Genomic DNA, 14,275 nt, shown 5'->3' with positions numbered 1-14,275 from the left:
AACCAGCAATGGGAACACAACGTGCCTAATTCTTCCCATGAACACATGTGGAAACCGCTATAAAAAAGCACCTGTATCTACATAAGGAAAGTAAGGCTGTTCAAAGAAGGTAGCTTTTGTGCTAAGACTTAAAGGGTGAGTCCAAGATTTCCGGTGGAAAAATAAAGGACATCCCAGATAAAATACAAAGTAGAGGCAAAGGCATGAAATGGGAGTGGAGAGAGCAAAGGGTAGAAATCACTCTGCAAGAAGAGTAGCTAGAATGAAGACTAAAGAAACTGAAAACAGGCTTAGAAAGGGCATTATGTGCTATGTTATATATTTCGATCACTCCTACGTGTTGGGAGTTGTGCTGGGAATAAAGAAGTAAACACGGCCTCCTTCTTGTAGCTTACAGACTAGTGGACAATGCCAGGCAGTCCAAGAAAGCGGTTTAGCCATAGTTTGATGCCATGACCTTTCCTGTCTCTGTCTCTCTGCACACTATTGCCTTGTCAGAAATGTTTTCTCTATTCTCTTTCCTCACCCATTGCTGTCTAGCCAATTCCTTTCTCAGGATTCAGATTAAATGACTCTTGTTCAGGCAGCCTACTCTGACTCCCCAGACTAAATCAATCAGTTCCAGTAGCACTATGCTTCAAAGCATGCTGCACTTCTTCATAACTACGCTTAGAATTATTCATCTGTCTTCCTCTGCAATTCATAAACTAAGTGAATGCAATGAACTAAGTCAATCTTCTTCATCACTATCTCCAGCATTGAGCACAGTATGCAGATGACCACTAACGATTTAATAAATGAATAAATATTAGAATAGAATTTAATCTTTCCTGATCATCAAGCTGATTGTAACAAACTTATTATAGTTATACAATTCAGGTATGTAAGACTGGGGGGGGTGTCTTTCTCATAGCTCATTCACTATGCATTTTAAGTAAATTTTATCTTTTTAAAATATTTTTTCTCTCTTCTCCAACCATAATTTGTTATTTCCTACTATTTCAAACTGACATTTCTAGCAGATTCCAACTACTACTAATTTGCATGCAGTTTTCTATCTCCTGAGCTAAGCAGATAAATTCAGTTATAAAGGATATGACTGATAGAAAACCAATAATAGTACACAATTTTTTAGGACCACTTTTTTTTTGAAGGTGAGAGAGGAATAGGTATACAAAAAGAGAAGATGCCCCTTTATAAGTAAACTACTTAAACATCACTGCATGGTTTATTTTGTTAACATTTATTTTTTTTTTTTTTTTTACCTTTTTACTACCACAAGATCAACCAGGTAACAAGCTTTTAATTTTTGCTAACTTAAGTCTATTCTGTATTATAAATGTTGCAATAAAAATTAAGTCCAGACAATTGTTGCTACATGTCACGTCATTCAAATAAACAGCTGAAAAGAAAAATTTGAAAACATACATCCCATCGACAGGGTAAAGACTCACTTGAAAAAAAAATCAGCCTAAGATAATATAACACTGTTTTATGTAGTTGTATTTTCACACCTACCATCTGTCTGGTTTAGCATTTGTCCTAAACAAATACCAGTTGGACTATAAATGTTATGGTTATGCTACTGTCACCCCACATAAGTTAGTCAAATTCCTAGCTGCTAATGCTGCTTCTACACCCAGAATCAGCTGGGCTGTGGAGGGAAAAAATTTAAATTCCCTTCAATTCAAGGTATTCCCCCCATTTTCATATCCACAAAATTGTAACACGTCTCAGTATTTTTCCTTAGGTAGATTAGATGTACATAAAATAATGTGTACCTCCTCATTTATGGCTCCTTAGAGTGTACTTCTCAATATGACTTTTTTAATTACATAATTCTTTCTGATTACATACATTAACACCCTCGCTCTCCCTTGCCCCACTAAAATAAAAAACTAAGTGCTCATATTAATGGTGCTGACAGGAGATTAAAAAATCAGCATGATTTCCTGATCTATATGTATACGACTTAATAAAAAAAATCAGCATGAAAGAAAAAAAGACAAGTAGTAATTTAGTTTCACCGAGAAATCTTACCATTAAGAGATTAGGGGCCCCCACCAATGAATTGGACCAAATTAAAATTCTGCTGAAGAGACTTCAGTGAAATCCCTTAGAATCTTTATCTTTTGAGGAAAGTATCTACCTTAGCTATTTTGTACGTAATCCCCATAACAGGTAACAAAATTCTTTATTCATTGTAGAATAAACAGTAATGGATCTCCTCCGGATAATGCTAAGGTCAACATTCTATGAGTGGTCCTGAAATGTTTAGGTGAAGCAGGAGTCTTAATTTAGCGTAATATAAAACATGGAGAATTTTCTCAAAGCATTATGCAACTATTTGTCTTGAATTACTAGCAATGTTATCACCAATATGACTTCTAATTCTACCCAATGAATCTCTAGGTGGGCTATCTCATCTCTATCGTAATTGCCTAAATAATTTGAAATTTTTCATTTAAACACAAATTCAAGAACTAGGTACACTAAATTAGTCTCATCTGTACACAAAATAAAAACTCTCCAAAACACTTATATGCCATTTATTATTTTTTTCCACCTCAGAGGCGAAAATAAACCAACTGGTTCTATCAATTATTATTACTCTTAAGTTATCCTTAAATATTTTCTCCTAAAATAGCAGATATCAGAGAAAGTATTTCCATTAGAGCTAACAAGACCTGTTGTTGGTAACAACACCTACTAGTGAAAAAAATCAACACAAGAGGTATTTTTAAAGGTAATTAAGAACTTTGACCTTACTTTCTGTAAACATCACTACCGAGTAAAAACACTTAAAATTTCTCTTTTTTAATACCTACCTTTGTCTAGGAACAATGAAGAGCGCCCGTACCAACTTCTTCCTGTTTGCCTTTGTGTTCATGTTCATACAAAAATCCATTGCAGCCTATTGAGAAAAAGCAAACTTTTTCTTTAAAAACTTTGATTTAGCCACTGAAAGCAGAAACCTCGCCCACTACGGTATTTTCACTTGTTCTTAAACAATATTTTAAAATGTTTTTAAGACATTGGTATTATAAGCATTTCCCAAATTAAAAAGATCACTAAGCTTAAAGTTCTCTCTAATTACATATCTAAAAATCTATGCTTCTTACTTTTTGAATGCAACCTAGTGCTGGGAACAGCACTAAGTTAAAAAAAAAAAAAACCTACCACAAGATGTTTGGCAAATAACCATATGAAAAATACAATCGATGCCTTTAGTCTTCATTAAAGACAAGTAAATCAATGTTAATATCAGGAAAGTTTTCTGATAAAACTAGAAAGTAGCACAATTCAAGAACCAATAAAATTACTAATACTAATAAAGGCAGTAAAAAAAAAGCTCACCCAACCCTCATTTTATTTTTCATTTTTTCATTTTTTTTTTTTTTTTTTGAGACAGTCTCAAGCTGTCACCCTGGGTAGAGTGCTGTGGCATCATAGCTTACAGCAACCTGCAACTCTTGGGCTCAAGCAATCCCCTTGCCTCAGATCTTCTATTTTCAGTAGAGACAGTATCTCACTTTTGCTTAGGCTGGTCTTGAACTCATGAGCTCAAGCTATTGACCTGCCTCAGCCTCTCAAAGTGCTAGGATTATAGGCATGAGCCACTACGCCCAGCCCCAACCCTCATTTTAAAAACTACAGATGGGCAGGTGAGGTGGTTCATCCCAGTAATCCCAGCACTTTGGGAGGTAAAGGCTGGAGGGTCTTCTGAGGCCAGGAGTTCCAGACCAGCCTGGGCAAAAGGAAAGAAAATGAGCCAAGCATGGGCCCACACCAGTAATCTAAGCTACTTGGGAGGGTAAAGCAGATCTGATGATGGTATGCATCCAGCAATTTGAGGCTGCAGTGAGCCATGATCAAATCACTGCACTCTAACCTAGGAGACAGAGCAAGACCCTGATTCTAAACATGCTTTAAAAATTAACTATAGGGCGGCACCTGTGGCTCAGTCCGTAAGGCGCCGGCCCCGTATGCCGAGGGTGGCGGGTTCAAACCCGGCCCCGGCCAAACTGCAACCAAAAAATAGCCGGGCGTTGTGGCAGGCGCCTGTAGTCCCAGCTACTTGGGAGGCTGAGGCAGGTGAATCGCTTAAGCCCAGGAGTTGGAGGTTGCTGTGAGCTGTGTGAGGCCACGGCACTCTACCGAGGGCCATAAAGTGAGACTCTGTCTCTACAAAAAAAAAAAAAAAATTAACTATAAATGGCTGGACACCCATAGCACAGTGGTTATGGCGCCAGCCACATACACCAAGGCTGGTGGGTTCAAACCTGGGCCAGCTAAACAATGACAACTGCAACAAAAAACAGTCGAGGCTCGGCACCCATAGCACAGTGGTTACGGCGCCAGCCACATACAACGAGTGTGGCGGTTTTGAAACCAGCCCGGGCCAACTAAACAACTGCAACTAAAAAATAGCCGGGCGTTGTGGCAGGCACCTGTAGTCCCAGCTACTTCGGAGGCTAAGGCAAGAGAATCGCTTAAGCCCTGGAGTTTGAGGTTGCTGTGAGCTGTGATGCCATAGCATTCTACCAAGAGCAACATAGTAAGACTGTCTCAAAAAAAAAAAATTAACTATAAATGAATTTATATACACATACAGCATAATATTCAGATTACATTCTGATTCTGTCTATATAACTTTAGGAAAGTCTCAGCTGTAAAATGAAAGGCTAGGTCCAGATCATTTCTAAGAACATTTTTGGGTTTTTTTTTTTTTTTTTTTTTTGGCCAGGGCTGGGTTTGAACCTGCAACCTCCAGCATATGGGGCCGGCGCCCTACCCTCTGAGCCACAGGCACCACCCACATTTTTGGTTTTATAAACTCTTGTTAAAAATTTGACTTACGGTTATTTGTAGCTACATAATTACTAAAGTCATAAAATTCTTAGATTTTTCTACTTCTTTCCTCCAAATTTTTCCTCCTAAGCCATCTGCACCTTTGCTAATACATGTAGAAGAAATCCCTTTCACAAGAGAGCCAATGGGTCTAAAAGAAAGCTGATGACTCCCATTTCACATCTGGCTCTGAGAGAGTTAATTCATCATTTATCATGTGGTCATTACTGTCAATTGCTCTTAATAACAAGCTGCACAATGGAGGATACATTCTAACAGCATAACCTGAGATTCATAAGAATAATGTAACTAGTACACATAACTGATGGGGTCCCTCTTAAAGGACTTAAAATGAGGAAGGAGTGAACCAAGACTGTCAAAAGCTCTCTCTTTCACCCTGTTTATGGCCAATGGACCCAAAACTTAGAAATAAGCCACTAGGCTTAGTGCCCATAGCTCAGTGGTTAGGGCACTGGCCACATACACCGGGGCTGGTGGGTTCAAACCCGACCTGGACCTGCTAAACAACAATGACAGCTACAAAACAACAAAAAAAATAGTCGGGCATTGTGGCAGGCACCTGTTGCCCCACCTACTGCGGAAGCTGAGGCAAGAGAATCGCTTAAGCCTAAGAGTGTGAGGTTGCTATGAGCTACGACGCCACAGCACTCTACCGAGGGCAACATAGTGAGACTCTGTCTCCAAAAAATAATAATAAGCCATTGTTTAAGAGTAGTTTCTCTTACACCTATAAAAAAGAAAGCAGAAATAAATGCTGTAATTTCTAAATTTTTGACAATTGCACATTGACCCAATTACTCAAGAAGTAAGCAATCTGTAATGAGATTCAAGCCTATCTGATTACATTAATAATTACTCAAGTGCAATAAAATTATCTGAAGGGTTAAAAGCTTAAAGTGAAAAATAACCTAATTTCTTCAGTTCTCTACAAAGGACCCTCAAAGAATTATGGGGGAAAAAGGATAAAAGACATCACACTTTAAAAAAAAAAAATTAACTAAAGCAATACTTTTCATACTTGGTCTCAAGAGTCCTTTACACTCTTAATAATGATTAATGACCTGAAAAAATGTTTATGTGGATTATACTTATTAGCATTTACTATGTTAAAAATTAAACCTAAGAAAAATTTAAAAAATAGTGAAAGATGAATGGCAGGCATTCATTTAAAAGCAGCTGGATTCTCTTATTTATTTATGCATTTAATATACTATGATGTATTATTTTGAATGAAGTATATGGAGAAAATCTGGCTTCACATATATATGTACTTGGCAAAGGCAAGTATATACATACATTTTTTGCAGGTTTTTGGCCGGGGCTGGGTTTGAACCCACCACCTCCTGCATATGGGGCCAGAGCCCCACTCCTTAGAGCCACAGGAGCCACCCAGGGAGGTATGTTTTTTTTTTTGTTTTTTTTTTGTGGGTTTTGGCCGGGCTGGGTCTGAACCCGCCACCTCCGGCATATGGGACTGGTGCCCTACCACTTTGAGCCACAGGCGCCGCCCTGGGAGGTATGTTTTTTTTTTTTTACTTAATCCATTTACTTCCAACTTTATTTGACCATGGATTCTTTTTTTTTTTTTTGTAGAGACAGAGTCTCACTTTATGGCCCTCCGTAGAGTGCCGTGGCCTCACCCAGCTCACAGCAACCTCCAACTCCTGGGCCCAAGCGATTCTCTTGCCTCAGCCTCCCGAGTAGCTGGGACTACAGGCACCCGCCACAACGCCCGGCTATTTTTTTTTGGTTGCAGTTTGGCCGGGGCTGGGTTTGAACCCGCCACCTTCGGTATATGGGGCCGGCGCCCTACCGACTGAGCTACAGGCGCTGCCCGGGAGGTATGTTTTTAAAACCTTTTCAGTAATTGCAAATATTTTTCTTTGATACTACACCCAAACTTGACAAGTTGTAGTTTCTGAAGGGTTAATAGCAATGTGGAATTGGAAACTATATCAATAAACATTTTATGCTTTTTAAATTAAAATCCATCAATCCACCTTGCACCTTGAGCAGATCTTTTAACGATTTTTAACACTGTGTTAAAAATCGTTAAAAGTGACTGTGTGATAGAGTCACTTAGAAAATAGTTCACTGAGCCATGCAGATCTTCCAAATGTACACATATTTTAAAATTACATTATGTAATATTACAACACTCTCACCAGAAGTCTCATCAATGAAGTTTATTCAGAAAAGAATTGCGAGGTTGTTGAGCTCACGATGGTAAACAGTTTTCCAAAATTCTAATTTTTGTTGAAAACTCAAATTTGATCACTGGCAATAAATACTTTTAGTTATTTTCCTTGAAGTGATGAACTCACTTTGTTAATTTTAGAAAAATGTTAAAATATCCAAGTTTGAATATCCCTTGTTTGTCCATCAATTCTTCCAAGTAAAAATGCTATTCTATGAAAAAAAACAATTAGTCCAGCTTGCAATTCCAATCATCACACAAGTGTTTTTCCTTGAGACAGCAGAAATGCTTCACATGTCCTTCCCATTTTGTCAGATTTAAAGAGCATACACTCAAAGGTTGAAATGTAAAAAAAAAAAAAAATCATTCACTTCTATGGATCCACCAAGGAAATTCTTAAGTAAAAGTGGCATTTTAACTGTAAATTTATGGCAGTAAAGAATACAATGGTACTAGTATGGTCTGGCACCACTGCCTTGATTCATGAGAAAATGCCAGCAGCTTTACTAATCATCACTTACGCAAATGTCAAAATAGTAAAAAGGGGAAGAACTCTTAATATTACGATGAAAACAGTTTTGACTTTATAGACTCCCTGAAAGTATCTCAAGAGCCACCAGGAGGCTCAGTGCCTATAGTTCAGTGGTTAGGGCGCCGGCCACATACACCAGGGCTGGCAGGTTCAAACCCAGCCCAGGCCTGCTAAACAACAATAATAACTGCAACAAAAAAATAGCCAGGCATTGTGGCAGGTGCCTGTAGTCCCAGCTACTTGGGAGGCTAAGGCAAGAGAATTGCTTAAGCCCAAGAGTTGGAGGTTGCTGTGAGCTGTGACACCACTGCACTCTACTGAGGGTGACATGATGAAACTCTGTCTCAAAAAGAAAATAAAGGGCCACAAGGAATCCACAGACCATACATTAAGAATCTGATCCAAAAAACTGTGGGATCCATAAATGAACAGGAAAAATATCAAACCAACAAGATTCTAGAGCCAATCCCATTCCCAAAAAGAGCCTCTCCATAATATATCCAATTTTATCTGTATGTATGTTGGATTCTGTGACTCCATTTGAAAAAACGGTTCAATCTATAGCTTGAATACTCTAAAAACGACAGACAGCCTAATTAAAGGACTTCTACAAGTATGTGCTTTAGTGCAATTACACAGCAATAAGGATACCTTGTCTATAAGGTCTCGGTTGACACAGTTGGGCAACTGCTGGAGGAAAGCGTCCACTATGAGCTTGAGATGAGATCCGGTGCTGGCTTCTTCGTCCTCTTGTTCTAATACAAAATTCATTTTTAAACAGGTTAAAAAAACATACAGAGAAGAGAACAAAATTCCCAATTGCAAGTTACTTAGAAAATAGATCATTGAGAGCTACTTACTCATGAAAAAACAGCTGCAAACCAGTGAGGACATCAAAGACATGCAGAAACAAACCAGCCTCACCTCTCCCCATTGGTATGCAACTGTTATGCACTGTTTAGGGTTTTACTCTAGAAAGTTCAGGTATATCTAGAATCATTAACCCTAGTCACTAAAGTCTTCCAAATATCAACCATTCTATTAAAAAGTCCAGCTTTTTACATTAGATACATAAATTCGATCAGAAAAAGCATGTATATATTTCCTAGAGGCTACAGAGGAAAAAAAAAGAAAACAGAAAAAATCATATAGTTTTATAGTAAATTTGTTATTTTTTATCAGCCTGGCATCCCTTCCCCTGCCCCTGCGTTCTTCAATTAACAGCACCCCCAATTATCAGCTTTGAAAAGCCATCAGAAATCCATGAGATTCTGACGGGATGGCTGCTACCAACCAAAGCACAGATACACCCCACTATTCCTCTTGGCCCCTGGGTGAGGACAATACACAACCAGCCAAAGTCTTTATGTGAAATTAATATCCATACAGTGGGAGAGAAACTCATTCCCTATAATATCACTAGCTGGTATTATTTAAGCCTGGGACAGCCTCTAGCACTATTCACCTTCCCTTTACTATATACAGAAAAAGAGAATCTACAATACGAAATAATGAAGCCACCAGAGAAAAAACAATAATAATAATAGCAGGTATCTTTCTAATAAAGAATCCTAACTAATAAAGAAACTTGATAGGAGAATAAATGTAATTTTTTATTATTAAATACAAACAACTAATAAGCTAGTCGCACTTCTACCTCTCAACCAATTTAAAATAACTTCCAATACATTTAAGTTTGTAAAGATTATATCATAGAATTAAAATAGGATAATGTTATCAAGTTGTCAGAAAGTTATAAGAAATATCTTTTAAGCTATTCAGAACTAAGATTTTAGAATTTAGTTCATCACTAAAGCTTATGGCCATATAATACAGGGTATGCTTAAGCAAAACAAACAAACAAAAAAAAAAAAAACAGGGTATGTAGTATCTTGTTCTGACTCAAATTCTAATAAAGTTATAGCCTGAAAACAACAACAACAACAACAAAGGAATTAAAAAACAGAGGCTTGGCATCTCTAGCTCAGCAGATAGGGCACCAGCCACATACACCAGGGCTGGTGGGTTCAAACCTGGCCAGGGCCTTCTGAACAACAGTAACAACTACAATAACAACAACAAAAAATGGCAGGCATTGTGGCAGGCCCCTGTAGTCTCAGCTACTTGAGAGACTGAGGCAAGAGAACTGCTTAAGCCCAAGAGTGTAAGGTTGCTGTGAGCTGTGACACCACTGCACTCTACCGAGGGCAACATAGTGAAACTCTGTCTCAAAAAAAAAAATAGAGAAATAGAAAAGAAGCATTTTCTTAGGCAAGAGTGTTGTGTATAAAAACTAAGCAAAAATGAAAATTGGTGAAATAGTACTTACCTTGCTCATCAAGAAGTTTCTTCGTAAGATCTTCAGCTTCATCCCCACCCTCTAACTCCAAGGTGTCATCATTAATTTCTAGATTCTCCAATTCAAGTTCCAAATCATCAGGACTTGATACCTCCTTATTATCTTTAGGTTCTTTTGTCTCTGTTTAAAAAACAAAAACAAGTATTATCTGAATTAAAAGTCATACTGAAATCCTGCTGCAAAAAGTAGATAAAGATTCACAAAATCCGTCACTTGTTTTAGAAGCTACACATATATCTGGCAACAAATATGAATGAAAATTAACACATCCACATTTTATAAAATACAACAAAGATGACAATGTCTTTGATTCTACATGCCATTTGTTCACTGATGGGGTAGATGGATGGATGAAGACTTATATGGCATGAGCATCTGTGCTAAAGATGAGGAGAAATGAAATTGATAAAAGTAGACTCAGATTAAAAAGGGTCTCAACCTCCAAGATGAGGAATTCAAGCAGATTGATTGCATGTGATTTGATATGAAAATTAACTTAGCAGCAATATATAAGACGAATCAGACAGGAAAGAATAGATGTGGAAATATCAATTATGAAAACAACCTTATAATCTGGATGTGAGGGGTCCAAGAAAACCAAAAACTGGGACATAACAAACAAAAACAGCCAGGAATTTGGGAAAAGCCTAAATAGAAAAAATAAAAAAAGAAAGAGAAACTAAACCTTTGTTCAACAAAACGTTAATAATTATTGAAGTTGAGTGATAGGTAAATACGAGTTCACTATACTATCCTCACTTTTAAGTTTAAAAATGGTCTTAAGTTGCTCAGCACTCATAGCACAGTGGTTACTGCGCCAGCCACATACACAGAGGCTGGCGGGTTCGAACCCAGCCCAGCCCAGCTAAACAACAAGGACAGCTGCAACAACAACAACAAAAAAAAATAGCCGGGCGTTGTGGCGGGCGCCTGTAGTCCCAGCTACTTGGGAGGCTGAGGCAAGAGAATTGCTTAAGCCCAAAAGTGTGAGGTTGCTGTGAGCTGTGATGCCATGGCACTCTACCCAGGGTGACAGAGTGAGACTCTGTCTCAAAAAAAAAAAAAAGTTCTTAAGTAAAAGACAATGAAACTTGAGTTCAAGAATTTATGCTTAAATTCAATACACAGTATTTCTCAGCTTCATCTCAGGTTCTCTAATCTCCTCATTTCCACACTGACGCCACACCATATTTGGGAGAATTAAAGCTCTAACTGCTATGGCTTGATTTTGCTGTCTCTGAGTAAAGGCAGACTACTATTTTCTCATTTGTCCATCTTTTTATGTGACTGACACTTATTGAATTCATTGAATTCCTACCATAGCTAGGTACTGTTCTAAAACCAGAGATACAACAGACACCATGACATACAAAACCCTCCCCACATGGGGGCTTATTCTCACTCACAAGTCTTCCCTGATGCCTGGCTATAAAAACAAACAAACAAACAAAAAACCATTTTATGGTTAGTCATTACCCATTCAGAACTATGCTAAACTACTGACTATTCAGAAAAAAGCTTAAAATGTGACCCTTGCTCTCAAGTAACTTATGATTTACCTGAGAAAATCAAACTAACATGCACTGAGGGGGTCAAGTTGGATATGGGGATGAGAGGGCTCCAAGCAGAACAGAGAACAAATGTAGGAAGGCATGAAGAAGATCTCAAAGACTGAAAATGCTTTAATTTAATGACCTCCAAGATTTGATTTCTCTAAAATATCTCTTCCTCACAAATTGCTGGCTATATCAAGCCTAGAAAAGACATTACAGGTACAGACCACCACAGAGCTAACATTTGCCTAACAATCCAATTGGGGGAAATTCATACCTTATCAAGACTTCACATGAATTAGTTATAAGATTATGAATGCTTACCTTCAAATTAGTTCACATTAATTTAAACATAGAAGTAATGTTAAAAGTATGTCAATTATCGCCCTCCATGATTCATTCCTTATTATTCTGTCATTTAATCTAATGATCTAATGTTCAATTACAAAACCAGTAACTAGGACACCTTTTTTTAATGCTACTTTGAAGCTAAGTTTTGTAGCACTTAATGTAAATATTTTTATCTAGAATTTACCTTTGGAATCATCTCTGTTGGACTCTTTATTCTGACAACTTTTTTCATTGTCTTTAAACAAGATGGCTGGAACAAAAGCCTTCAAATCAATGAGGTTCTCATAAAAATTCCGAGCATCTTCATCTTCCCATATACCACCTTCCAAGTCATATTCTCCAGGTTTACCAGGTGTAAATATATCAATTCCAGGCCCATGTTCTACAATAAGATAATTAACAAGTAAATAAAACCATTTTAAGTATAGCATGCTAAACAAGACCTTATTAAGATATTTTACATTTTGGGCGGCGCCTGTGGCTCAAGGAGTAGGGCGCCGGTCCCATATGCCAGAGGTGGCAGGTTCAAACCTAGCCCCGGCCAAAAACCACACACACAAAAAAAGATATTTTACATTTTATAGCTATTGAATCTTTAGTGTTTGAATTGACAGGTGCTTCTACAATTAACAAACATTTGGAACTGTAAATATGAAATCAAATCACAAATGGTGGGGGCTTGTTTGTATTTTTTAGACTGAGTCTAGCTTTGTCGCCTGGGCTAGAGTGCAGTGACATCATCATAGCTCACTGCAACCTCAAACTCTTGTGCTCAAGCGATTCTCCTACCTCAACTGGGACTACAGTCATGTGCCATCAGACCAGGCTAATTATTTTCATATTAGTAGAGACAGAGGTCTTCCTCATGCTCCAGCTGATCTTGAACTTCTGACCCCAGAGGCAGAAGAGGGAGGATTGCTTAGGGTCAGAATTTCAAGATCAGAAGTGCTAATTTATATCAAAAAATGAGTATCCATTACATACAGAGTGTGGTATAATAAAAATTATTTGATCTTAGTCCCTGATTCCTTGCAGAGCCCCTAAGACCTTTGTATAGCCTGAGTGATAGAAACATCCTTTATCATTCATAATGAGCCCCTTTTGATTACACCAGAGTTTATGCTAATGAAATAAGGGGGCTGTAGGCAACCTCAGGACAACCAATTACCAAAAAGACCAAGAGCAGGCAGAGTTAGAACTTTCAGCCCTTTTTGTGTAAAATAATAATAAAGTCTGGACAGATTCATATTAAGCTATTAACAATGGTAACCTTGGCTTGGCGCCCATAGCCCAGTGGTTACGGCGCCAGCCACATACACCGAGGAGAATGGGTTCAAACCTAGCTAAACAACAATGACAAATGCAACAAAAAATAGCCAGGACTTGTGGCAGGGGCCTGTAGTCCCAGCTACTTGGGAGCCTGAGGCAAGACAATTGCTTAAGCCCAAGAGTTTGAGGTTGCTGTGAGCTGTGACACCATAGCAGTCTACCCAGGGTAACATAGTGAGACACTGTCTCAAAAAAACAAAAAAACAATGGTAACCTTAAAGAATAGAATGCACCTGATGTGAAACTTACACTTTTAATTCTGTAACATGGGGCAGTGCCTGTAGCTCAGTGAGTAGAGCGCTGGCCCCATATACCAAGGGTGGTGGGTTTGAACCCAGCCCCGGCCAAACTGCAACAAAAAAATAACCGGGTGTTGCGGTAGGCCCCTGTAGTCCCAGCTACTCAGGAGGCTGAGGCAAGAGAATCACCTAAGGCCAATAGCTGGAGGCTGCTGTGAGCTGTGACACCACAGCACTGTACCGAGGGCAACAAAGTGAGACTATCTCTAAAAAAAAAAAAAAAAAAAAAAAAATTCTGTAACATGCATAAATATTTTGTGTATAAAAAATGTATTTATAGTAAATCATAATAGTCCAGGCCCAGGGACTCACACCTGTAATCCTAGCATTCTAGGAGGCCCAGGTAGGTGGAACACCTGAGTTCAGGAGTTCGAGACCAGTGTAAGCCAGAGTGAGACCCGTTTCTACAAACAGCCAGGCGTTGTATTTGGTACCTACAGTCCCAGCTACTTGGGAGACTGAGGCAGGAGGATCACTTGAGCCCAAGAGTTTAAGGTTTCTGTGAGCTATGATGCCATAACACTCTACCCAGGGCAACAGAGTAAGAGTCTGTCTCAAGAAAAAAAAAATTGTTATAGTAAATCACAACAGAAATTCAACTTCTGAGAGGCAAACAAATACTAAAAAGTCAAAAAGCAACTAAAAATACGGGGAAATAGGGAGGCGCCTATAGCTCAGTAGGGTGCCGGCCCCATATACTGAGGGTGGCAGGTTCAAACCCAGCCCCAGCCAAACTGCAACAAAAAAATAGCCGAGCGTTGTGGCGGGCGCCTGTAGTCCCAG

At 38.5% G+C, this 14,275-nt stretch overlaps 1 protein-coding gene across 2 annotated transcripts in view; it reads right to left on the bottom strand.

Annotated features, from left to right (window-relative positions):
• The window catches only part of UPF2 (UPF2 regulator of nonsense mediated mRNA decay), a 98,354-nt gene that overhangs the window by 59,837 nt on the left and 24,242 nt on the right, over window positions 1–14,275 (bottom strand). For both annotated transcript variants that reach the window (XM_053573018.1, XM_053573019.1), the window contains 4 exons: window positions 12,049–12,246; window positions 9,931–10,080; window positions 8,253–8,356; window positions 2,829–2,914 (listed from right to left, as the gene is read on the bottom strand). In XM_053573018.1, the coding sequence (XP_053428993.1) occupies window positions 2,829–2,914; window positions 8,253–8,356; window positions 9,931–10,080; window positions 12,049–12,246 (538 nt within the window). The remainder of the gene's footprint in view (window positions 1–2,828; window positions 2,915–8,252; window positions 8,357–9,930; window positions 10,081–12,048; window positions 12,247–14,275) is intronic.

The sequence above is a fragment of the Nycticebus coucang genome, chromosome 20 (assembly GCF_027406575.1).
Source record: "Nycticebus coucang isolate mNycCou1 chromosome 20, mNycCou1.pri, whole genome shotgun sequence".
Lineage (NCBI taxonomy): Eukaryota > Metazoa > Chordata > Mammalia > Primates > Lorisidae > Nycticebus > Nycticebus coucang.
This window is presented reverse-complemented; position numbering and strand designations above follow the sequence as displayed.